Genomic DNA, 23,912 nt, shown 5'->3' with positions numbered 1-23,912 from the left:
CCATGGGCTATTTCTCCATTAACTGACACAACATTATGGATGGAGAGAGTCTGCCACTTACATGTCTGCAGTCTGCTTAGTAGTTATTTCATGCTACATTAACCTCTCTGTTTCCCCACTCGTCTATCTTTGTAGTAATCATGACAGGCAGGTTGAGGGAGAGGAATATGGAGGAGGATTAAGCAGCTGATGACAAAACTTTAAAACACTTAAAGAAAGTTGAAGAGAAGAGAGAGGGGAGGCTAAAGAGGAGAGAGAGAGAGAGGGGGGGGAGTGGGGGGAGAGAGAGGGGGAGAGGGGAGAGAGAGAGAGAGAGAGAGAGAGAGAGAGAGGGGGGAGACAATGTGCAACGTGCGCACAACTGCTGCCACACCGGGGGCGTCCAGCTGTTTGACACAAGCAGCTGTCTGATTTACTTTGTGCGAACAGAACACCGCTGCTGTATGAAACTCAAGGTAAGTGACTGAACATTTTGTCATCATTTCAACCTTAGAGCAACGACATTTCTTTTTAAATAACTTTTGTTGACACGTCTACACAGAAAGCAGTTGGCAAAGTGCCCAAGGAGGCGCGCTGCAAGTTTTTCTAACGCGCAGTCTTTTGTTTAAAGAGAGAAGTTGTTCACAAGTCGCAGCTGTTTTAGCATGTTGATGGAAAAAGTTGATGAAAATACTGTCATACTCGTTCTTACATGCAGATAGGCTACGTCACGTGTGATTTCTTTGGATCATTGATTGGATCATATCAGTGCCAATAACTGATGCTCGGGCTTTGCAGACGTGGCTCCTAAATTAATCCATCATTTCCTGCACGGAGCTGCTGTCATTCAGCAATTCAATTGCAGCCCATTGTAGAAATACTCTGCTACAAGTAAAAGTCCGGAATTCAAAATGTACTTAAAAGTACAAAAGTATTGGTATCAAAATGTACTTAAAGTACCAAAAGTTGAAAGTAATCACTATGCAGAATGAACCATTTCACAAGTTTATACAATGTACAATGTTTAAAAAATCTTTGAGAAATAGCAGATCTACAGGTGAGTTGCATCTTAAGCATTGTGAGCTTGTAGACTAGATCTGCTATTTTCAAATGGCCGAAATGTATATAGGGCTGAAGTGGCTAATGTATGTTTTGTAATAATAATCAAAATCTACAAAGTAACTAGATACTAGTTTTCAAATAATTGTAGTGGGGTAAAAGTATAATATTTGCCTCTGAGATGTAGTGGAGTATAAGTAAAAGTACGGAAAATTGGAAATACTCCAGGCAGTAAAGTAAAAATACCCCCCAAAAATTACTTAACTACAGTACTTGAGTAAATATACTTAGTTACTTTACACCACTGGTCGTGTGTAGAACTCATTTTATTTCACATTTCGTGTTCGACAGTGAAGGACACGTAAAGAGCGGAAGAGCCTATAATTTATGTGCAACGCCTAGATTCTGCTGAGTGAGTGCAATTCATCTCACTCTGGTTGTGATTGTAGTGGAACTCCATGGGAAACTTTGAACTCTTTTTCTTACCACCAGCGGAAGACAGAGAGAGAAATACTGAATGGGATGAACAGCTCCACTCTCACACAGCTATGCTCCATCATCCATCAACCCAAATACTGTTAACATTCTTCTCCGGCACTGTAAAACCCCAGAGAACCCCTGTATCTCAGATCTCTCCCACTGTCTCCAATGTCTCTTTATCTGTCTCATCTCTAATCCCCATCCTGTCTTGTCTTCTTGCAAGATTTAGCAAAGTAGTGGATTGGGTGGGGTGCCTGGTGGCTCGTTAGAGCACTGATCATGTACCCTGATGCTCCCATCATGTCTCGCATGTCTCCCCTCTCTCTGAATAAAGCATTAACAAAATCTATAAAAGAGAAAAGAAAGAAAGAAAGAAAAAGGATTGGCTTGGGTTTCCTATTAGGTCAAATACAATTATATTCCTATTTTATTGCAGTTTCAAAGGACAGAGCTGAGGGGAGCAATACGTGTGAGCCAAAAATAGCTGCATCTGCAAATTCACAACACAATGTATCACAATGTGTTGTGAACTTGCAGATCAGCTATTTTCAATAGGGGAGAGGGTTGGGCACAGCATCATAAACCCAGAGTGTAACCCAAGTTGAGTTAAGAGACAAGACATCATTTGTCTCAATGTATACGGATTACAATGCCTCCTGTCATCTGGAAACAATCATAATATAAAGCCAGGGTTGATTAGTGTGCCCTATAGGGCTCAATCAAAATCAATACTATAATTACACACCCTTGACTCTTGAAAACCTTGAAAACAAGTGCTCCACTTTAGAATCAATCACGAACAGCACGTTTCTGTACACATCCAAGTGCCTGTATGTTTCCAATACCGCAGGGCAATCCAGGGAATTTAGGATATTCAGCTGTCTAAATCCTCTGCCATATGCTTGCCTCTCACACATGACATGGTAACATATGTCACAGCTGGCATTCTTTTTGCCTACATAAAGACTTTGTTGAGCAACCATACGTTTTGTCAGCTACACCCCACGTGTTATACATATTTACAGTATATTTGAACAGGGTGGCGCAGTCACTGAGCAGCAGTGTTTTGAGTGGTATTGATATGCAGAGCTATCATAGACTTGAAAGCATAGCTGTCAGGGAGAAAGGAGAGAGCATGCAGGTTCGTTCATTCATTTGCCCCAAATGACATTTCCCAGACTGTTGAGGGCCATGGTAATGTTAGCCTTATAACTTGTGTTATCCTCAATGAATATTTATTTAGTCAGGAAATTTATCATGTATGTGTTGTTTTTACGTTATATTCATCAAATAAATAATAATAATAATAATAAATCACTGGTCACAGGCTCTTTCAACTTGGGGTCCCTATTCTGGACATGTCATTATGTGGATTTTCAACAATTTTATTTTTTTTTCCTTCTCGGAAATAGTGGTATAATAATGGAAAAACAAAAACAAATCGGGGACTCAATGACCTCATGGTCTCCATTAAACTTCAGACTACAATTATTCCACTAATTTCAAGGAAATCTAATCCAATCCAATCCACTTTATTTATATAGCACATTTTACAACTCAAGGTTTCCAAAGTGCTGCACAGAAAATCAAAAAACAAATACACTGGGTAAGCTAAAACGCAGAAAAACAACAGCAAAAACACACAGCAAAATAAGAAACAAAATAAACAACAAAAAGAGACACATCACTGAAAAATACAAGACACAGCAGCGTCAGCAGACAGCGAAACAAAACATAGATCATAGAAACTCTCAAACGGGGATCGAAAGCCAAGGTATAAAGGTCCATGGAGCAAGGGCTCCTAAAAGTTGATGTAGTGCAGTTGAACTACGCTGTCTCTCTGGGCCGAAAAGACCTCAGCCAAGATAGTATCCAAGAATACGATATTGTAAACTATACCAGTGATTCTTTCTAATTTCCAGAACCCCAATTTGATATGCATGAGGCCATGGAGCCCCATTTGATATAATTAGTAGCGTCTCTGGGACCACAATTCACACTGTAAATGGGTTCCTAACTATCAATAATTTAGCTGGGGACCCCTGGGGTCCTTGAGGACCCCGGGGGTCCCTGGGGTCCTTCTCAAGTTGAGAACCAGAGTTTCTCTCCTGATGTGTTCCTCTCTGGTGCATTTCTTTTTTCTTTTCTTCCCCTTCTCCTCATGCTACCTCTCAGCCTGATGATGTAACTCAGTGATTGGTTACAGCTCCCACTGTGTCCACTTCCCTGCCAAACTCTATTACCACACTCTGTATGTGTGTGTGTGTGTGTGTGTGTGTGTGTGTGTGTGTGTGTGTGTGTGTGTGTGTGTGTGTGTGTGTGTGTGCGCGTGTGCGTGCGCGTGTGTTGACTAATTTGACAGTTAACTAAAACCAGGTGCATTGAAGCTCAGACTGACAAATGCAGGTAATATGGGCTGTGTGTGTGTGTGTGTGTGTGTGTGTGTGTGTGTGTGTGTGTGTGTGTGTGTGTGTGTGTGTGTGTGTGTGTGTGTGTGTGTGTGTGTGTGTGTGTGTGTGTGTGTGTGTGTGTGTGTGTGTCTGTGTGTGTGTGTGTGTGTGCGCGTGTGCGTGTGCACAAGTTGAAGTGAGAGAGAGTGTGATGCATACTAGAGTGAGGTTCTGTGCTAATTGGGTCAACAGGTCAAATTGTCCGTGGCAGTGTCTCTATCATGAGTGGTCGTGATGTTGTTTCATGTGTTGGCCCAATGTGAGCTCATGATGACCCTGAGAGTGTTTTCCGTTGTTGTCGATATTTTCATAATCAACAGTGTGGGTACATATGGATGGCCACGTCCAAGATGGAGAGAATATCAACGTTTGTGTCGTACACAGCATATTCTCCCTGTGTTTTACGGGAGAATTTCTGCTGAAGAACAAAAGAGAGGAGTCACGTTTTGTAGTTATATTTCTATACCAGGAGCCTATCTCCTGTTTCCGTAGCGTGACACAGCTTGATACAAGTACATTCCCCAGGACATGACACTAGTATGTCACAGGGACTGACCCCCAATACAACCCTTGATGCTGAGTACCAAGCAGAAGGCATTGGGTCCCATTTGTATAGTTATTTTATATGTCTTCTTTGTTACGACTCGGCAGGGGATCGAACACCAACCTCCCAATCTCATGGCGGACACTCTCACAAGGCAACTGAGCTACGCTAATGATGACAGAGACAGGAAATAGCCTATGCCAGTAATTCTCAACCTTTTTAATGTCAAGGACCTCCAGTTTGACATGCATTAGGCCACGGACCCCCATGTTATATGATTTTTATCACTGGGACCCTAATCTGCGATGTAAAATCCTCAGTGTAAATGAAACTCTTGCTTGAGTGTGCAAATGGGACAGGTACATTGTATTTGTACACTCTCTGTGTTACAGGCCCGTAACTGTTCCTTTGGTTCTTACCACCTCAAGGACCCCTGGGGTCCCCAGGCCCACATTGAGAATCAGTAGTCTCTACAGCAGGGGTCAGCAACCTTTTTAACATGATGTGCCATGTTTTTATTTTCTTGATAGTCAGTGTGCCAAATCAACATTAAGTTTAATTATGACACACCATCAAAATTAAACATTTACAACAGATTTTGATTGTCCATAGGCTATACATAACAACCTTCATTTTTGTTTCTTCTTTTTTGGGGAATATTTTCTTTCACATCAGGATGTAATGATCATTAGATTCAGAGCAATAACTCACCTATCTCCCAGACTCCCTCCCCAGTCAGAGTTAGGAGTTTGAATGAATGTAGACTTTTGTGCAGGATGTAATGTGTATACAGATGTGAGGGAACTTAATTTAATTGACGACATTTAAAAAAATCACACCCAGTGTGAAGTGGGCGGTGTGGTCACAGTGGTCATCACAGTGATGGAAGTTCACTTAAAGAAAAGTAATATTGTGGACCAACCATTGTACACCCCTAACTTAAAAAAACCCATAAATGTGTTTTTTTAAACCAACAAAAACATAAATGTGTTTTTTTTAAGTGCATAGTCCTATTTATAGGGCTATGCACATGTGTCATGTTTCACTAGCCAATCACAGTCCTGAATAGACTGTGATTGGCCAATCACGGTGCAGGGTTAGGGGGGTACACTGGTGGCCAATCACAGCGCAGGGTTGGGGGGGGTTTAAAAAGTCCAAACCTCACATATAGGGGCGGTTTCACCGCCCAAAAATAAAACCTCTCTCTTATGTCAGTATGCCAGTGATCACCCTCCCCTGTGCCAATGTTGGCACCGGTGCCTAAGGTTGCCTACCCCTGCTCTACACTATTCTACTTGCCTAAAAAATTTGACATCACAGGTGTTTCGGTGCAGAATTGCAGACAATACAACAAACCAAGAAGACAACAGATTGAATGATCCCACCAACCCATTAACCTTGCTCTTTTTTTTCTCCCCTCTCCCTCTTTCACGCCTTCTCTCCCTCTCCCTGTCAAACCACCCCCTCCCAGGTGTGATAGCCATGTTGAAGGTGTGTCTGTCTGTGGTATTGCTCCTCCCCCTGGCCTGCTGTGTCCCCTCCCCCTCCATCAGGCCTCCCCCCAGAATCTGCAGGCGATGCTGCGATCACCTGGAGCCGCCGGCATCCACCGTGCACATACCGGAAGTCCGCACTGTCATCAACATGACCATCCTCAAAGGTACACAAGCCTGATCTGCCGCTCTGGGAACTTTCAGTACAACCTGACACAGGAAGGTGACTAGTCTTATTACTGTACTTCCTGTCTGCTGCTCCTCACTTTCTCTGTTTCCTGTTCTGTTGACATCCACATTTCTGATCAAGATGTACATCAAACTTTTCAGTGAAAAAAAAGACTTTTTATTTTATTTATTTTTTACCTATAATTTTTATCCCTCGATTTTTGTAACCCTTTTTTTTCACCCAGTGCCAATTTGCTAAGTGATCCTGGGCACTACACTCCCCCCACCAGCCTAGGGAGGCCAGGGCCGAGCTCATGCCTCCTTCAATGCATGGGAGCCAACTGACCTTCTTGTCACCTGACAGGGGGGAGTTTCCCTGGTTGGACGTAGCGCGTGGAAGGAACACGTTATTCTAACCAGTTCCCTTCCCCTCCATCAGGCGCCCCAGCTGACCAGGGGGAGGCAGTATAGTGACCAGGATTACTACATGTTTTTGTGAGGGTATTAACTACCCTAGGAGACACGGGGAGAACATGCAAACTCCACACAGAGTAGGCCCTTTCGCCAACCCCACCTAGGGTATGGGCGCTGATGACGTGGAGGAGAAGACACGCCCCCAGCACCCACAGCATCCCCGGCGGGAATCGAACCCAGGACCTTGTAGCTGTGAGGCTAGAAGGTCCTGGGTTCGACGCTGTGGTGCCATCAGTGCCCTAGGTGGGGTTGGCGAAAGGGCCTTTCTGTGTGGTGTTTCTCCCCGTGTCCCCTAGGGGAGGTACCCTCACCTGCAAAACACATGCAGTAATCCTGGTCTCTATACTGCCTCCCCCTGGTCAGCCGGGGCGCCTGATGGAGGGGAAACGAACTAGTTGGAATAACGTGTTCCTTCCACGCGCTACATCCTACCGGGGAAACTCCCCCCATGTCAGGTGATAAGCAGCAGCCTGCTCACTCCTCATGCGTTGAAGGAAGACTGAGCTCAGTTCGGGGCTCTCCCCAGGCTGGCAGAGGGAGAGTAGCGCCCAGCATTACAAGCTTAGGCATTGGCACTGGGTGAAAAATGGGTTACAAAATCGTGGGATAAAAAAAAAAAAAAAAAAAAAAAACCCCACAGAGACAAATACATTGATATTTGTTAGTCAGGATCAGTGGTGTATGAGAGTGCGTTGATGCAGTGTAATGTGAGGTGCAGTGTAACACTAAAGAAAAGGAAACACAAAGACAAGCGTATCTGGGTGATGGCTGTAAGGACCCACACACGTCTGCAGGCTTAAGAAAGGGAAACAGTGGCCAGGTGCTCCCAATTACCTCAAAGGCACCTCAGCTTCACCCAGCCAAAGACCTGCACACACACACACACACACACACACACACACACACACACACAACACACGTTGGCTATGTAAAGAAGGAACGGAAACGTTCTACCCCATGGCATGCAGCCATTGGCGCACCTGGGAGGCAAACTGGAGCCAGAAGTTTGACGGAATGCATTTATGTCAATGAGATCCGGGTGGACAAGCGGGCGAAAAAACGAAATTTTTACCTTTATTTGACTTTTGTCAGATAATCAGTTCAGGAAAATAAAACATCACACGTTGTTTTTGCATCTCTTGTTTTTAGATGTGCACACAATTTTATTGAGGTATCTAGTACATCTAAAGAGAGAGGAGTAACTACCTGGGAATTATGGGCTGTCATTGTGAGAACTGGTTAACATGCTGTTGACAGTCTCATGATGTCAGCCCACACATTACTTACTGCAACTACTACACTTGTTCTGTGCTGTTAGACACCTCAATAAAATATATCTATATCAAAAAACAAGACTGCAGAAATGTGTGATATGTGTTCTATTATTTTCCTGAACCGATTATCTTCATTAATAAAATAATGTTTATTCTTATGCTTGTTGATCCCTCTCTCATTGACACATAGCCTTGGCAACACACAGAAAGGCCACAGGCTCTGGGGCTGTCACACTGGCCAGAGAGGAAAAGTGAGGCAAATTGATTAATTAATAGAAGCAGGGTCAACTGAGATGGGAGCCAACAACCATTTTACTTGTGAAAGATGTATATTGTGTATCCTGTATGAATACTCACCTCTAGTTGTGCAAACAAATCCACAAAACAAATCTAAACCTACCAAATGACCAACCAACCAAGCAATTGACGTTGACATCCCTAGAACCTTGTCACTATGGGGGCTAAAATTTAATAATTTAAAGTTTGCCTGAGGGTGGTGCTAGAGAACAGTTAATTGATTTGCCAATATCAAAATACCATGAATGTGCTAATCAAGTTTGATGGCAATCCACCCATTAGATTTTGAGATTTCTTAGTGTGAAATGGAAGTAAGAAAAACAAAGCAGGTGCGCTTCCTCTGGATTAGCCTGGCGTAGCTAGACTATATCACTGCGTGGATATGAGTCTGGTGCTTCCATGAGGAAGTTTTTTTTCCCAAGGGGCGGGATCAAAACAACAGCCCTCGACACAATTGGTTAGACCTACAACCAACTACCAATTACAGTCTCCCATATTCGAATACTGGGCCCTGATTGGTTACCCACGTCTTCTGGAGCAGGAAATGGATTCTCTATGGAGCGGTGCCAGACCCAAATCCCAGAGTGCAATTTTTTTTTGCACTCGCAGATTTGTCTGGTCCCAGGCTACCTCTGGATGCCTTTTTGGTTTAGGCAGTGGGTGCTCAGCTATAAATATAACTTGAATCAAATACCACCGAAGTGGAAAAAGCAGCGACACATTCTCATTTATTGGGAACGCTTACGCGTTTCGGCCTGAGCCTTCCTCAGAGCAGATTTTTTTTTTATAAAGATTTTAAAATCTTCTCTGAGGAAGGCTGCGGTCGAAACGCGTAAGCGTTCCCAAATCCCAATAAATGAGAATGTGTATCTGAGCCAGTCTTGCATGATGCGTGATGCTAGAGCAGGGGTTCTCAAATGTGATGTCCATGTACTTGTACCACCCGCCCATAAGCATTTAGCCGAAATATGTTGCTAGAAGTTCTAGAGGTTCTAGCCTAGAACAACGGGAGTTTCATGATCTAGCTCTCGCCAGGGCAGGGCGGTTTTTCTCTATCGCAGTGTTATGGTCTGGTTGTCTGTCTGTGAGAATTATCTCCCCGCGGCGCTCGGTAATGGTACATCGCGATCTAAATTTAACTCTGCGAGGGTACAGATCATGGAACCAAATGGACCCGTTGTCCATGTATTTGTACCACCAGCTCATATTGAACATTCAATCCTAAGTACTGTAAATTGTTAATGAACAGGTCACATCAGTTTGTGTACCTCAGCCTCTGCAAGGGCTGGTGTGAGTGTGTGGTCTTGTGCTGCTGCTTGTTCTCGGTCAGTGTTTGGGGCGGAGCTGAGTGTATATGAGGAGTGGCCGTCCTCTTCACGTTGGTTCTTTTTTAGTTTTTTTTACATGTCATTTACAGGGTGGCTACCAATATAAAGACAATGAGTGCATCTGTGTCTGTATTTTGTGTGTGTGTGTGTGTGTGTGTGTGCGTGTGTGTGTGTGTGTGTGTGTGTGTGTGTGTGTGTGTGTGTGTGTGTGTGTGTGTGTGTGTGTGTGTGTGTGTGTGTGTGTGTGTGTGTGTGTGTGTGTGCGCGCGAGCGCACGTGCGTGCATGCGTGCATGCGTCTCTATCTCTCTCTCTCTCTCTGTCTCTATCTCTCTCTCTCTCTCTGTCTCTCTCTCGCGCCGACGAGAACCGCTGCAATAGAGCAATTACCATGGCGACACCAAAATCAGTAGGGTTTATCCTCTGCGAAGGTGTACAACAAATGACATGGCAATGCAGCCAGTAGCTTTTGAGATATATTGTTTGGGAGTAAAGTATTGGCCAGATGGAGCAACTGACCAACCCACCAACTGACAGACATAGCCAACCTTACGCCCAATTCACACCAACAGCGGTAGCAATAATTTTATAAGCATTTTGTCACTAAATGGGTAGTAGTAGTAATAGTAGCCTAATGCAGGTGTAAGACCATTGTGTTTGTATTGTGTTATAGGTATAGTGCATAGTTTTCTATGCATTTCGGGGGTTTTGGGGGGTTTGACCCCCTCCAAAAAAATCGCCGCGTGCCCAGGATAGGTGTCCCTTATTTGAATCTCTGGGAGTTGTCAACCCTGACCTTGCCATACCTTAGCTTTTGCTGAACTGACGCCACTGAAATGGTTGTGTATATACCTCCTCAAATTTTCACAGAATATTTGTGTGTATGCCTAGTCCACGCCCACAGCGCACTTCTGGTTGGTTGTCTCAAAACGGCAGCAAAAATTATGAACTTTACTCAACTTTTTGCTGGCTCCTGCTGCAGCGATGTCGCTCTTCACCATAGATAGGCAATGCATGGAACAATGCCGCTTTCACGGAACATAGAATACTACTGTTGATGTGAATTCAGCGTTAGAGAACCACCACTAGAAGGGCCAAAACATCATGGTTAGCTATGGTTGCAGTAACAAGTATGATGGTACTTTGCATGAACATGGTGTTCGGAAATATTAATCCATTTAATGCTCTCACAATAACCCCACACAACCCGGCCAAGCCTGTGACAGCATGTATGAGATACATCTGCTTTGCTTATCTAACCAGGACGATTAAGAGCCAGTTTATTGCCAGATTGTGTGTTCTGTGTGTGCGTTTACATGTACGGCGTTCACATCCAAGTTTCCTAGAGCCAGTGAGAAAAAGGAGAGAGAGAGAGAGAGAGAGAGAGAGAGAGAGAGAGAGAGAGAGAGAGAGAGAGAGAGAGAGAGAGAAAGAGCAAAGGCGGAAAGGCATAAAAGCAGACTTTCTTTCCTCCAAGCAACACAATCAAAGTGGAGCAGGGCTTTGTGGAAACACGTGTATCTAATATGTGTGAGTCAGTGGCCAAGCCAACCATAGCAATCCAAATGATGCGTCATCAATCTGTTTTATCTGGTGACCCTGTCATAAGTGGAGATTCCAATTCTGTTCTGACCCGCTGTCGACCCTACAGCCACTCTCAACTATTTAAACCAAGAATAAGAAAGAAAAATAATATGGCTTTGCACTTCAGTTTCATCTTCTGAATAGCTGCACACGCACGCACGCACGCACGCACGCACGCACGCACGCACGCACGCACGCACGCACGCACGCACGCACGCACGCACGCACGCACGCACGCACGCACACACACACACACACACACACACACACACACACACACACACACACACACACACTCTTAAGTCTAGGCAATTAGACTGGAAAAAGGACATTTTAGCTATTTCTTCATATGTGTTAACCCCTGAGGCTGAGGAGCTGTGTTGTGTTTAACCTTGCTCTCATGTTCCAATGAAATCCTGAGTACAGCAGAACAGCATATCTGATGTGCAGCTGTGCAGCGAGGAGGAAGGCCCCAACAGGCTCTCTCACCTGGCACCGAACCTGCTTATGTGGCAGAAACCACACACGCATTCACACACAACACGTGCACACACACACACACACACACACACCACGTGCACACACACAAATTCATGCATGCACACACATACACATACATGCGCGCATGCGTGCGTGCATGCACTACACATACACACAAACACACGCACACACGTATGTATGCATGCACTCACACACGCACGCACAGACAAACACACACACACACACACACACACACACACACACACACACACACACACACGCGCACGCACACACACACACACACACACACACACACACACACACACACACACACACACACACACACACACACACACACACACACACACACACACAGTATTTGTGTGTACTGTACATGCGAGTGTGTGCAGTTTTGTTTGCTCTCACAGCATTGTACTGATTTGCCGCAAACCACAGAGAGAGGGAGCCAACAGACAAACCTCAGAACAACTCATCGCAGAATGCTCATCCATTTCCAAGTACAACTGAATGGATATTTTTTACATTTTGATGCTTCGTATGCATCATATTGTATGTTTAACAACATACAGTATGTTAAAGCAACACTATATAACTTTGATTAATGAATACAATGTATTTTTGTCCAATCCGTATGGTAGAGTATGTTAATACAATATGTTGCAAGATTGTGTGTTCCGTGTGTGCGTTGACAGGCAGGCTCTATATGCTCAATGGTAAAAATGTCAGCACTTGCGCAGGAAACCGGGTTCAAATCCAAATGAAATAATGCTTAATTTCTTAATTTATATCTACATGTAGTGTGGGTACATTATGGAGTGAAATTCACCTCATGAATAGAACTGCTGAAGTTTTTCTTTTCCAAATCCTAACCTAATCCTTGGTGATTAACATGAAATCTGACATAGGCCTGGGAGAACATTTTCATTTACACTGGGATCAGTTCAACTATGTGTGGCGAAAAGCAGTGTCAAGAGTGGACCTGAAGCTGTCATTTGATTGGAGGACCAAATAGTCATCCATATATGGTCAGGCGTAGCAGAGTTTAGGACAGTGGTTCTCAAAGTGGGTTCCGGGGACCCCCAGGGGTCCTGGAGGGGGTTCCAGAGGGTCCAGTTAAAAGATTGATGATAGTTAGGTACTCTACCAAATGGACCCTTACGGGTCTGTAACTCTGAGAGTGTACAAGGGGACAGGGGTCCTGGACCCTTATGGGTCCATTTGGTTCCATTTGTACGCTCTCAGAGTTAAAGCATACCAAACTGGGAGTTTTTGAAAATAGAAAAGTTTGAGTTTCACTGCTTGAGGGAAATTGATTCCTTCTCAGGGCTCTGTGGTCATTGGTCACAGTTGGCCAAATATGGCTCCATTTTGGATCTGTTTTGGGAGGGATTACTCCAGATCACCAACATTTAACCTAGTTCTCTGTGAAACCGAGGGCTCTGGTGCCGTTGGTCATGGAAGCCTACAGGTCTTGGTCTTATAGCTTGCCAGCGTTAAAAGCTGATCCCGAGGGCTCGCCAGATGAGAGGGATTACGCTCCATAGACCTGCTCAGTCAGATACCTTAGTCAGACCCACAGTATTAGGTCCTGTTTGAAGGGTTTAGATTAAACTAATTCTAGAACTAGACAAACTTTGGAGTAGCCTTAGTGATGGGTTAAAGTTGTGTACATCTCAGGGGAGATTTAAAAAAGCCTTAAAAAGTCAAATAATTCAGGAGTACAGTTTTGAGTAAAACATTGTCTTTCTTTTTTTCTCTTTTATCTTGCATATTTTAAGTTTTTTTTTTCTTTTTTTTTTAAAGGATTGTAAAGGATAGGCAAAGAATAAGCATTGTGCTTCAGCCTATTCCTTTTTTCGGTCATTGAAATCTATGTATCCCGTAGGATACATAGATTTTTTTTTTGGGGGAACATGCAACGCAACATTTTATTTCATTTTTTACATTCACGCAGAATAGTTTATTAGTACTTGTAAGCAAGTTTCAACACACCTGGGTTTCAATGCAAAGCTTGACAGATGTTTTTTTAAGCTCCACAAGGAGCAACACTTTTCTAAAACATTTAAAGTAATGAATCCTTTGGTTGGGGCACATGCTTCAAACCAGGGCATGTCAAAGACAAGACATATTTTACTTATAAACTACTTTTAATGCATCACAAAATTACTTAAAGAGTAAAAAAAAATGAATAGTCATAGGGAATGAATATAGTTAAAAATGAGAAAAGAAATACATAAATACAGTATGAGCCCTGAATCAGTATAGCGTGCATGCTTTTGTCTGTGCGTGTACGCATGTTCATGTGCACACCCAGGTGCGTTCTTGCTGGCTTACCTTTTGGTGACCTTTTCTCTGAATACAGTTTGTTTCAGGCTCACAATCTAATATATATACAAATGAAGATGACATTTATGTGAGCTGACATCTTTTTTATTAACAAGACAGAAGCTGCTTTCACACATGCACTGCTACCCTTACAGTATCTAGACATTAACCGGAGGGGTTGTATGCAAATGTCCAACTCAGTAGGACCTGACATGCAACAGACTTGACACTGCCAGCTCCGTAGTACAAAGTGTTTACTAGGGATGAGCCCCATGGGCTCAGTGTATGTGTGCATAGAGCTGTTCATTGTCTGCTGAATTCACAGCCAGCCAGTTGATGACATTTTTATGGGAAAAGCACGAAACCGGAAGAAAAAGAGACAAATTGACACCTCGTTTATAATTTGCTTGTCGAGGAGCCAAAGAGCTTGGAGCGAGGACACACAAGTGGATCCTTTGTTTTTGGCTTTTTTTGGTCGGAATGAGTTACATATGAATTGAAATCTGTTTAGTTATTGGATACTGCAGCCAACCATCTCCTCGGGCTATGGGATCTAAACTCTATGCTCTCTGGAAGATGGGATGAGTCAGCACGGCACTCGCAGACTGCAAAAGAATGAGCTAACAAAGCATGTTTGTTATGTTTTGGAAGAGAGATACAGAAATTATATCTATCTGAAAAACAGTAGTCAAAGCAGCTGAAGCTGTTTATTAATTCAGCATTTTTTTTTTTAGTAGTAGTAGTTTCACAACCTGCAGTAGACTAAGGGTAGTATTTCAACACTGTTCAATGCTGTCCCACTCTGTATTCCCATATTCACCCCCTGTTCTTTTTTTGCAAATTGCACCCTCATAAACATTTGAGCATGTGTAATACACTTCCAAATGTAATAGTGGTTTGATTGATCTTTATTGTCTCCGCCAGGCCGAAAGGCATGGCGAGAGAGTATGTTTTACCCTCCGTCCGTCCGTGTGTCCGTCCGTCCGTGTGTCCGTCCGTCCGTCCGTCCGTCCGTCCGTCCGTCCGTCTGTCACCAGCTTATCTCCGCCACCGTTGGCTTGATCGCAGCGAAACTGTGCACACACACTCCCTGGATGCCAATTCCGAACTTCTGCCCCAAATTTTTCACATGGGCCTTTTATAGCGCCACCAGGAGGCCGATTTGTGCAAAACATATTTTTTGACAGTACTCCTACAGATTTTGTCCAAAAATCTCGCAAATCGGTACACAGTATCTCTATTGTCATTAAACAAAACTTGTCTTTCAGATTTTTCATATTCCATCCTGATTGGCTAAAAATGGCTTCCAAAGTTTGCAGGAGTGCTCCATTTTCAACAAAATGCCTCAAATCATGAACACAGCATGCAATTTCGGTGCAATTTTGCACGCATATTTCCACTATGCCGAGGAAGAAATGCCACTTGAAAAATTTAAAATCAGCCTAATGGTGGCGCTATAACAGGCCGATTCATGTTTTTACCTATAACTGCACCGATCTGTGTAAAACTTTGTATGCGCACTCCCTAGAGGTCAAGGAAAAACCTTTGCCCTGCATTTTTCCCATCTGCCTTTTATAGCGCCACCAGGAGGCCGACTTATATAAAACACATTTCCTTATATTACTCCTTCCGATTTTATCCAAATTTCACGCAAATCGGTACACATGATCTCCATAGTCATGTGATCAAGACGGATGTGTTTGATTTTTCATATTCCATCCTCATTGGCTAAGATTGACATCTAAAGTTTGCAGTAGTGGCTTGTTTTGAACAAAATTCCGCAAATCATGAACGCACCGTCCGATTGCGGTCAAACTTTGCACGCACATTCGCACTATGTTGAGGAACAAACGCCACCCTTTTAACATTGGCCTGTTATAGCGCCACCAGCAGGTCTAATTTAGCAAAAAAATAAGTTGCACAAAATGCCTCAAACCATGAATGCAGTGTCCGATTGCCGTGCAAGGCCTAAGAACAAATGGTACCCTTTAAACATTGGCCTATCATAGCGCCACCAGGAGGCCACAATAACCTACCTGACCTGGCGGAGACCTGTGCTCCGAGGAGCACTTTTTCTAGTTTACAGTTTGTTGTGCATGGGGAGATCTGCATATCAAACATTTGTTCAATTAAGGAACATAAGCTTATGCATATTTCACATTTTATTTTCTCATCTGTTATGTTCTGTGGAAGGAAATTAATTTAAAAAAAGATTGCATTGCATCTCATCCTCATATGTCTCTTCTCGCATCGTTAATTGGGATTAGTTACAGTAGATGTTTGCCTCCTGTACGCTCTATCAATCAAACGTATGTGAGAATGCATCTGTCATGGACAATCTCCTGTTGTATACTTCATGATTCAAATCTTTGTCACACCTGAATAAAACCGATGTGACAGGTGTGTAGGAGTATACACATACACAGCTCAACAAATCAAATTAAATTAAAAACAACCGCAAAATGTCTTCACTTGCTTGATAAACAAAATAATGAATACATAAAAATAATAATAATAAATACTTTTCGGTCTTGGACCTTGAAGATACCCGAAGGTCCTTGACTGAACTTTAGCGAGTAAAAAACGTATGTTTAATAATCATTAAAAGTAGTCATTACAAATCATTGCTGGACACATTGCGTTTCATGGTAATTTGCCCATTAGATTTTGAGATATCTTGTGTGGCTAGTGGAAGTTTTGACGATAGAGTGGTGCGAGGTGAAAGGCCATTGGGTCACCAATAGGGGGCCAGTAGTTTTTATTTTATTAATTGAATACTCAATTAGACAGAAATGTAAACAGCACGAGCCGGTACAGTCAGACATTTGAGCTAAAAGGATAACACAAACAAGTCCTGGGGACTTGTTTCAATTGTGGTATTCAATTCATCAACATAAAAATAACACAAAATACAATATCAGGGTCACCTACTGGCCACCAGTAGGGGCATGAAGGTGCACATCAAATTCCATAGCAGTTGTTTTCAAGATAATGGGTTGTTTGGGACGGATGGATCGACCAACCAACATCGCCATCCTTTGAGCCCCACGGCTAGTGGGGAAATAAAATATCGTTTTGAAGGGCTCATAAACCATAACATAACACATGTGATTCTTCTTGTCCCCTTAGGTGATAAAGGAGACCGGGGGGACAAAGGAACTCCTGGCAAGCCAGGTCCGGAAGGGAACCCAGGTTACCAAGGCCCCATGGGACTTAAAGGCAGCAAGGGCCAAGCAGGTGCCCCCGGAGATGCTTGTAAGATACCCCACTCCGCCTTCTCAGTGGGGCGACGCAAGTCTCTGCACAGCGAGGACTACTACCAGGCGATGGTGTTCGACACGGTGTTCGTCAACCTGCACGAGCACTTCAACATGTTCAAGGGCAAGTTCTACTGCTACGTCCCGGGCGTCTACTTGTTCAACGTCAACGTCCACACGTGGAACTTCAAGGAGACCTACCTGCACCTGATGCACAACGACAAGGAGCAGGTCATCCTGTACTCCCAGCCCAGCGAAAGGTCCATCATGCAGAGCCAAAGCGTCATGCTGAACCTGGCGCTCAACGACGAGGTCTGGGTGAGGCTGTACAAGCGAGAGAGGGAGAACGCCATCTACAGCGACGACGTGGATGTCTACATCACCTTCAATGGCAACCTGGTGGCGCCCAGCCTCCTGTGAGGAGTACGTCTGAGCTGTTTAAAAAAAAAAGCTAATCTGCATAATGGTTAGGTATTGGAAAAATAAATTCCAAAATGGTTTTCATTCTCTGAGGTATGGGTTCTTCCAAGAGAAAGATGAGGTGTTGGGAAGTTGGCTGTCTCTTGCTAAACAGATTTACTTTCATCAAGCAAGGAAGAGACAGTGCTTCGGGAAGGGTTCACTTTAATGGGGACTACTTCATCACAAACAATTTGACCCAAATTGATAGTCAGTGAGAAGAACGGAGGAGGTGCATGGCCAAAACGACTCCCCATGCTCCAGTCATTAATTAACCTAAATTCAAAGTAAGTAATTTGTCACTTTTGTCCTTTTTTCTCTTTGAATATCTAGGTAAGACAATGTGTCATCAATTCTCAACCTGAAAAGTGAACCTATCCTACCATATGGAAACCTTAGAGGTACTTAAAGGTGCTATAATCAATGCAAGGCTGTATTATAGATAATCGTGTGTTATGTGTTGCTATGGGGACTTCAAACTGCAGAGCAGTTGCGATGATGTAAATAGCTGTATAGTCCATGTGTCTTAATAATGACCGAAACCTCAGCCACTCAACTTGCGATATTGTGGCAAAAAAAAGTTGATGCGTGTGTTGTTTTATCTTTGCTGCTTTAAAGTATTCCTCTGCAAACGTGTCTTTATTGTGGATGACTGAGTAACTAAAGATAAGTTGCGCCAAAAGGGAAATCATTAGAAAAGTTCTTCAAATGTAACTCCAAACCACTACACCTATGGGGAAAACTGTATTTCAGACCCCCAAACTGTATCCCCCCCCCCCCCACACAAAAAAAGTGGCTGTTTTTCTTTCGAAAAACAAACAACCGAAGCTTCCAGAAGCAGTGGGTGCATCTGTTGTATGCCAATGCCATCTGCTTGGCCATATCGCTCCTATTAGTTGCGTTTGCCATCCTCAGGGAAGCTTGCGAGAGGAAAACACTGTGGTGCCGCTGTAAATACTTTCAGCCACATGGTTAGATCTAAACATTTCCCAGGGGAAAGTAAGTGGGACGTCAGAATACCTCCCTGATTCGTCAGCGATAGCAGAGATATTGGATGCTGGTCCGTAACGACTGTCAGCTACCTGCTGCTGTGGCTCACTGCTAAAGAACCTCATCCCAGTGTCTGTTCTCAGGACTTCATAAAAGCTCAGAACCTGAACTCAGTTGCAGTCATTATGCCGCTCATTACTGTGAGGCGACATGGAGCATTTAACCACGCAGGCTTCACAGTCAGTAGCAGCTCTCAGCCTGTTGTAGTTAAATTCTCTTACAAGACATCCAGCCAGTTGATGCCATTATAGCTAATCCTATTGACATAAACAACTAAGTAGCTTAAATTGCCTTCCCATTACCACTGTTGTGTGTAAAATACTGGCAAATAAAAACGAATGTGAGACATCACAGGGATTCTTGCAAAGCAGGCAACTCAGTTCCCAGACCCCTCAGTGACACGGTTCGGAGAATGCTATTTTATGTACTTCTGTGCCGATCCAATTCATTACTTTCACTTAACACTACAGACCTGGTTGATTGGTTCATTGGTCATTGGACCTTTCGCCCCCCATTAAAGGATCCAAAGTTATTGTGTGGAAAATCTCTGCCACTGCTTTTCTTTATTATGTAGCGAGAGAGAGAGAGAAATGGAGGTGTAGAGTCTGTTGGTGGTGGAAGGTTATGGTGTGTATTATGAGGCAGTAAATGACGGGTTACAGAAAGGTTTATTTAGGGAAGGAGGCGGAAGGTTGAAGGTTGGAAGGACATTCCCTCTATGATCTCTCTGACGCATGTCTCTCTTTCTCCTTCTGTCTGTGTCTCGCTTATACGCTTTCTGCCCGTCGTTATTTTTTCTTTGCTTCTCTTTCGTTCTCTCTCTCTCTACGCTCTCTCTCTCTCTACTCTCTCTATTGGTCCCTCTCCCTCCTCAGTCTTTCCTCCCCTCTGGCTGTTATTCTTCAGATCAGAAACAGGATGCTGGGTAGCATGCTGGGTCGGTTCACTCCTAATTACAACCAGATGACCTATGACCACACACATCTGTGAGGAAGGGAGAGAGAGGCAGGAGTGGCGTGGGGGCAAAGGAGAGACAATGATTGTGAGGAGGAGAGATAATGACCATTGGAAGTAGAGAGAAGAATATTCTATATTATTGGCCAGAAACCTTGTATGTCCAAGTACATGGACATTTCAAGAAATGGAAACAAATAACTTGTGTTCCAGTGGATCCAATGTTGTTATTAATTCGTCACAGGCTCTTGTTAATACATTCCATTCATTAAATATTTATAAAAACAAAACAAAAACAAAGAAAAAGACAGAATTAACTACTTTAACTTTGCATGTCTACATTACAAGCTCACAACTCATCGCCATGTTGACACATTATGAGCTTGTACTGTTAGTAGATCTCCTATTTTCCCTACTTTTGCATGAAAAAGTAGTGCATTCATTTACGAAAAAAACTAATATGGAGACATATGGAGATACAAGGTTTCTGCCCGACAGCGATGATATACTAAGAATATACGCAGTACATCTAAGAATGTACCTGATAGCTGTCCCTACTCTTTGAACTCAGTGGCGTAGGCCTACAGTACTTCTCTTGCAGTACATTTTATTCTAAAAACTAAAGCACCGAGATATAAATCTGCAGAATCTACAGTTTCTAGATCCACAGTCTACTTTTGCTGTATAAACACGGCCAGGAAGCCAAGCTGAAAAAGAGAAAAACTGCGCTTGTATTTAGCCTCTAAAGTAAACAACATAATTTCCAAGCATTTGAGAATTACACCCCTTCTGGACAGTGTTTATATTACCAGCTACAGAGTTACTGTGTATGAATGAGTGTGTGCACGTGTGTGTGTGTGCGTGCGTGCATACCATGCATACGCATGTGCGTGTGCATGTGCACATTTGTGATCCTGCCATTGTGTTTGAGGTTGGCAGGAGTCTACAGACAGGGTGATTTTGGTGCCTTCACCCAAGTCTTAGAGGTGAGCAATGCTTTTCTGGCACACTGGACAAGAGCAGAGATTTTACCACTGTTGATATTCTGTTGCCAGAGTAAGCACACACACAGGGCCTGTAGAGACAGAAAGCAGCATAGAGAGGAACAAAAAATACATGTGTATTATGTGTGTACTGTACACGGTTGTGAGGCAAGTAAAGAGAACAGCATGTGCAAGGTCTGCATTTCTATAGTGCCTTTTATCCAAAGCGCTTTACAATATGCATTACATTCATCCACTCACACAGAGAAGGTAGAGGCAACCAGGCTTTGAGGGGGGAGACAGTTCTTTCTTTCTTCAGCACTTATACAGTATTATACTTTGTCATATGACAAGTCTGCGATGCAACGTGTAGTGAGCTTGCACATCAGCCTATTTTCACTATTTTTTAAATTCTTTAACATTTGCCTACAAATTGAGATGTGAGGGCTAATATCCCATGTGGTGGTTAACATATTTTTATATTAGATTGTTAAATATAAATATTAAACATATCAGATATGTATATAGCAGGGATAATACATCCCACACAATAAGAAGGAATGATCATAGGGGGGGATACAGTATCAAAAGCAGAGGCATATGGATTCCCCCCCCATTCCCTCCCAGCAAATCGAACCCTGGAGGCAAACATGCAAGAGGGCAGTTAGGGGTTCAGTGACTTGCTCAAGGACACTTCGACACAAAACCGAGCGAAACCTTCCAGTTCCCAGACACGTGATCTACCCGCTGAGGCCCTGCTGCAACCTTTGTGTGTGTGTTTGTGTGTGTGGATTTATGTGTAGAGGTACAGTCGTGACGGAAGAGAAAGAAAAGTGCAATGGATGATGCTGATGTTGTGAACATATGTGTGGGTGCGCACACAAGTGTGGAATTACGTGTTCAGTATGTATTGCTTTTATCGGCAAGTGATTCGTAATATGCAGCCACTGTAACCAACAGCGCGTGGAACTCTCCGCTGGACTATCAATCATCCAGGAAAACGCTTCTGGCATCGCCTCAAGACTGTATCAATAAAACACAGTCCAGGGTTGGAAAGGCATCTGTGACTGTCTACCTGTAATCTGTTGCAAATGACAGAATACCTTCATGTAATCTGTCAGGGAATGAGGGGGTTGTTAACCCATTAAGACAGGGAACGCATCTGTGTCATTTTAGATTTTTTTGGCTATTCAAAAATGGCAGATATACAAGCTCATAGCACGGCACCGAGTGCCGCGCTATGAGCTTGTAGATCTGCTATTTTTGGAAAAATCTTTGAATATATATATATTTTTAAAGCGAATATTTGTAACTCAAATCTTTGCTTCTGGGGATTCTACAAATGTCTTCTAAATCCTAATAGTTTTCTGAAAAACTTATGTTACTATATCAGTGGTTCTCAAACTTGTCAACTTGCCAAAATTATAATATGCCGACCCCCCCCCATCTGAAAATATTTTGTTCCAGGGATCCATCAGAAGCAAAGTTTTGAGTTAAAAATCTTATGTATATTCAAAGATTTGCACACATTTTCAAGATTTTTTTATGAGCTTGTATATCTACTATTTTTGAAAAGCCAAGTTACACATCTATGTGTTCCCGGTTTTAATGGGTTAACACAAAGGTTCTGGGCTGCTTGAAAGTGAATTCGCATTAAGCAATGCAAAATCTGTCTCAAAACTGTCATTTGCTTATCAGCTGATAAGGAGAATTTGTGTTATTACAGACTGGATATGAGAACTTCAGAAAAGACATTTCCAGTTTTTAGGACTAAAAGGGAATAGACCACAAACTATTTGTTTGTTTGGCATGGTGCTACAGAATGCTGTTCATTTCTGCATATGAAATTGCAAGGTGTTTTAACATTTTAACACAAAATGTCAAAAATAATTGTACATACATGTTGTTACCTGGTTGTAGTGCATATTGTAAAAAATACTGTTATAAAGATGCTTTTATTCATTCATCAGTGAAACCTAGTATCTATTTTTCAACATTTTATGTTTTGTTGTAAATCATTGCCCCATTGTACAGCACACAACAATAGCAAAAATAACACGTTGTGAGCTCGTAGAACTATTATTTTACCATTTGAAACATTTTGAAAGTGAAAATGATTAAGCGCGTCTTTTGGGTTTTGAAAAATTTACCAATGTAAAGTATTAACAAGAGCTTCTGACAAAATAATAACTACAGTGGTTCCATTGGAACACAGGTTCTTTTTTGCATTTCCTGAAAAGTTAGTGTTTTGGACATTCGTTTCTACCCAACAGCGACGATATATTAATATGTTTACATTTTTATGAACCGTCATCTTAGTCTGCAGTCCCTGAAGTAATTGGATTACAACTGTCTGCATGTAAAGTAATTAATAAAAAAAAATGAGTTAGAATATTTTCCACGCCTTAGATGTAAAACAAATCTCTGTTTCACATTTCTCAAAGTGTAACTTCAGCTACAGTACACATCGGCACCTGTTAATAGATGATTATTTACCGTAATTTAACAATAATTTAATTGACCAAAGCATCAGAAGGAACTTTGTAATATTATGGACACAAAATAATTAACTAAACAGTAAACAAATCCCTGTTGATATTATATATTCAAGAGTAGGATGACTGTAGCCCTATTCAATAATTTTTCTAAAATAGCCGATCTACAGGGAACGGCATGACCCCGATCTACAACCTCACAATGTGTCTCATCGCTATGCATTGTTAGCTTATAGATTGAGTATTTTTGAAAATGTTTGAAAACTTTAAAATGTTCTTTCGAAAATGTTGGCCTATCAGGTCACGAGGCACGGTCACAAGGCACAAATCTTTTATTGCAGCAACAAAACCTGATAATAGAGTCCTTTGTAAGAAGGCAGTGAAGATGGGGCTAGTACTTAATATCTGATATTTTCAGTCTGCGACACAGCACACGAGCCACGTATAAATCAGGCACTAGTTCCTGGGTAGATGTACATAAAGACAGGACACTGCTCTGCCTTATCTCTCTATCAGAGGCTAATATATGAGCCCTTTGTTCTGAGAGAGGAGAGAAGACTGGTTGATAGGCCAGTCCATGCAGGACATAGATGGGGATTTTCTTTTTTTTTTATCCAGGCCGTGATCTGCCTGCAGGCTCTGGGTGAGCTAGAACAAACGTCGACTCCTAAAAACTCCCTTATCTGAACCCTGCACACTGTGATTTGCAGAGCTGAGAAAGGAAATAAAATGCTGGGTTTATACCTAAAGACATCTTAT

The 23,912-nt window shown here is 42.7% G+C and overlaps 1 protein-coding gene across 1 annotated transcript; it reads left to right on the top strand.

The window, feature by feature from the left end:
- The first annotated feature begins 351 nt into the window (after window positions 1-351).
- Window positions 352-22,633, top strand: c1qtnf6b (C1q and TNF related 6b). The gene is made up of 3 exons (XM_080451862.1): window positions 352-455; window positions 5,984-6,172; window positions 17,085-22,633. The coding sequence occupies exons 2-3, from the start codon at window positions 5,995-5,997 to the stop codon at window positions 17,630-17,632; spliced, it is 726 nt and encodes a 241-aa protein (XP_080307988.1). The 5' UTR covers window positions 352-455; window positions 5,984-5,994; the 3' UTR covers window positions 17,633-22,633.
- The last annotated feature ends 1,279 nt before the right edge of the window (window positions 22,634-23,912 follow it).

This window comes from Gymnoscopelus braueri (genome assembly GCF_963280865.1).
Source record: "Gymnoscopelus braueri genome assembly, chromosome: 2".
Classification (NCBI taxonomy): Eukaryota; Metazoa; Chordata; class Actinopteri; order Myctophiformes; family Myctophidae; genus Gymnoscopelus; species Gymnoscopelus braueri.
The sequence above is the reverse complement of the archived record's forward strand: the minus strand, read 5'-3'. Positions and strand labels throughout refer to the sequence as shown.

Coding starts and splice junctions, on each gene's coding strand:
- c1qtnf6b (XM_080451862.1), top strand. CDS start 5,995: ATGTTGAAGGTGTGTCTGTCTGTGGTATTGCTCCTCCCCCTGGCCTGC. Junction 6,173..17,084: donor CAACATGACCATCCTCAAAG/GTACACAAGCCT, acceptor TTGTCCCCTTAG/GTGATAAAGGAGACCGGGGG.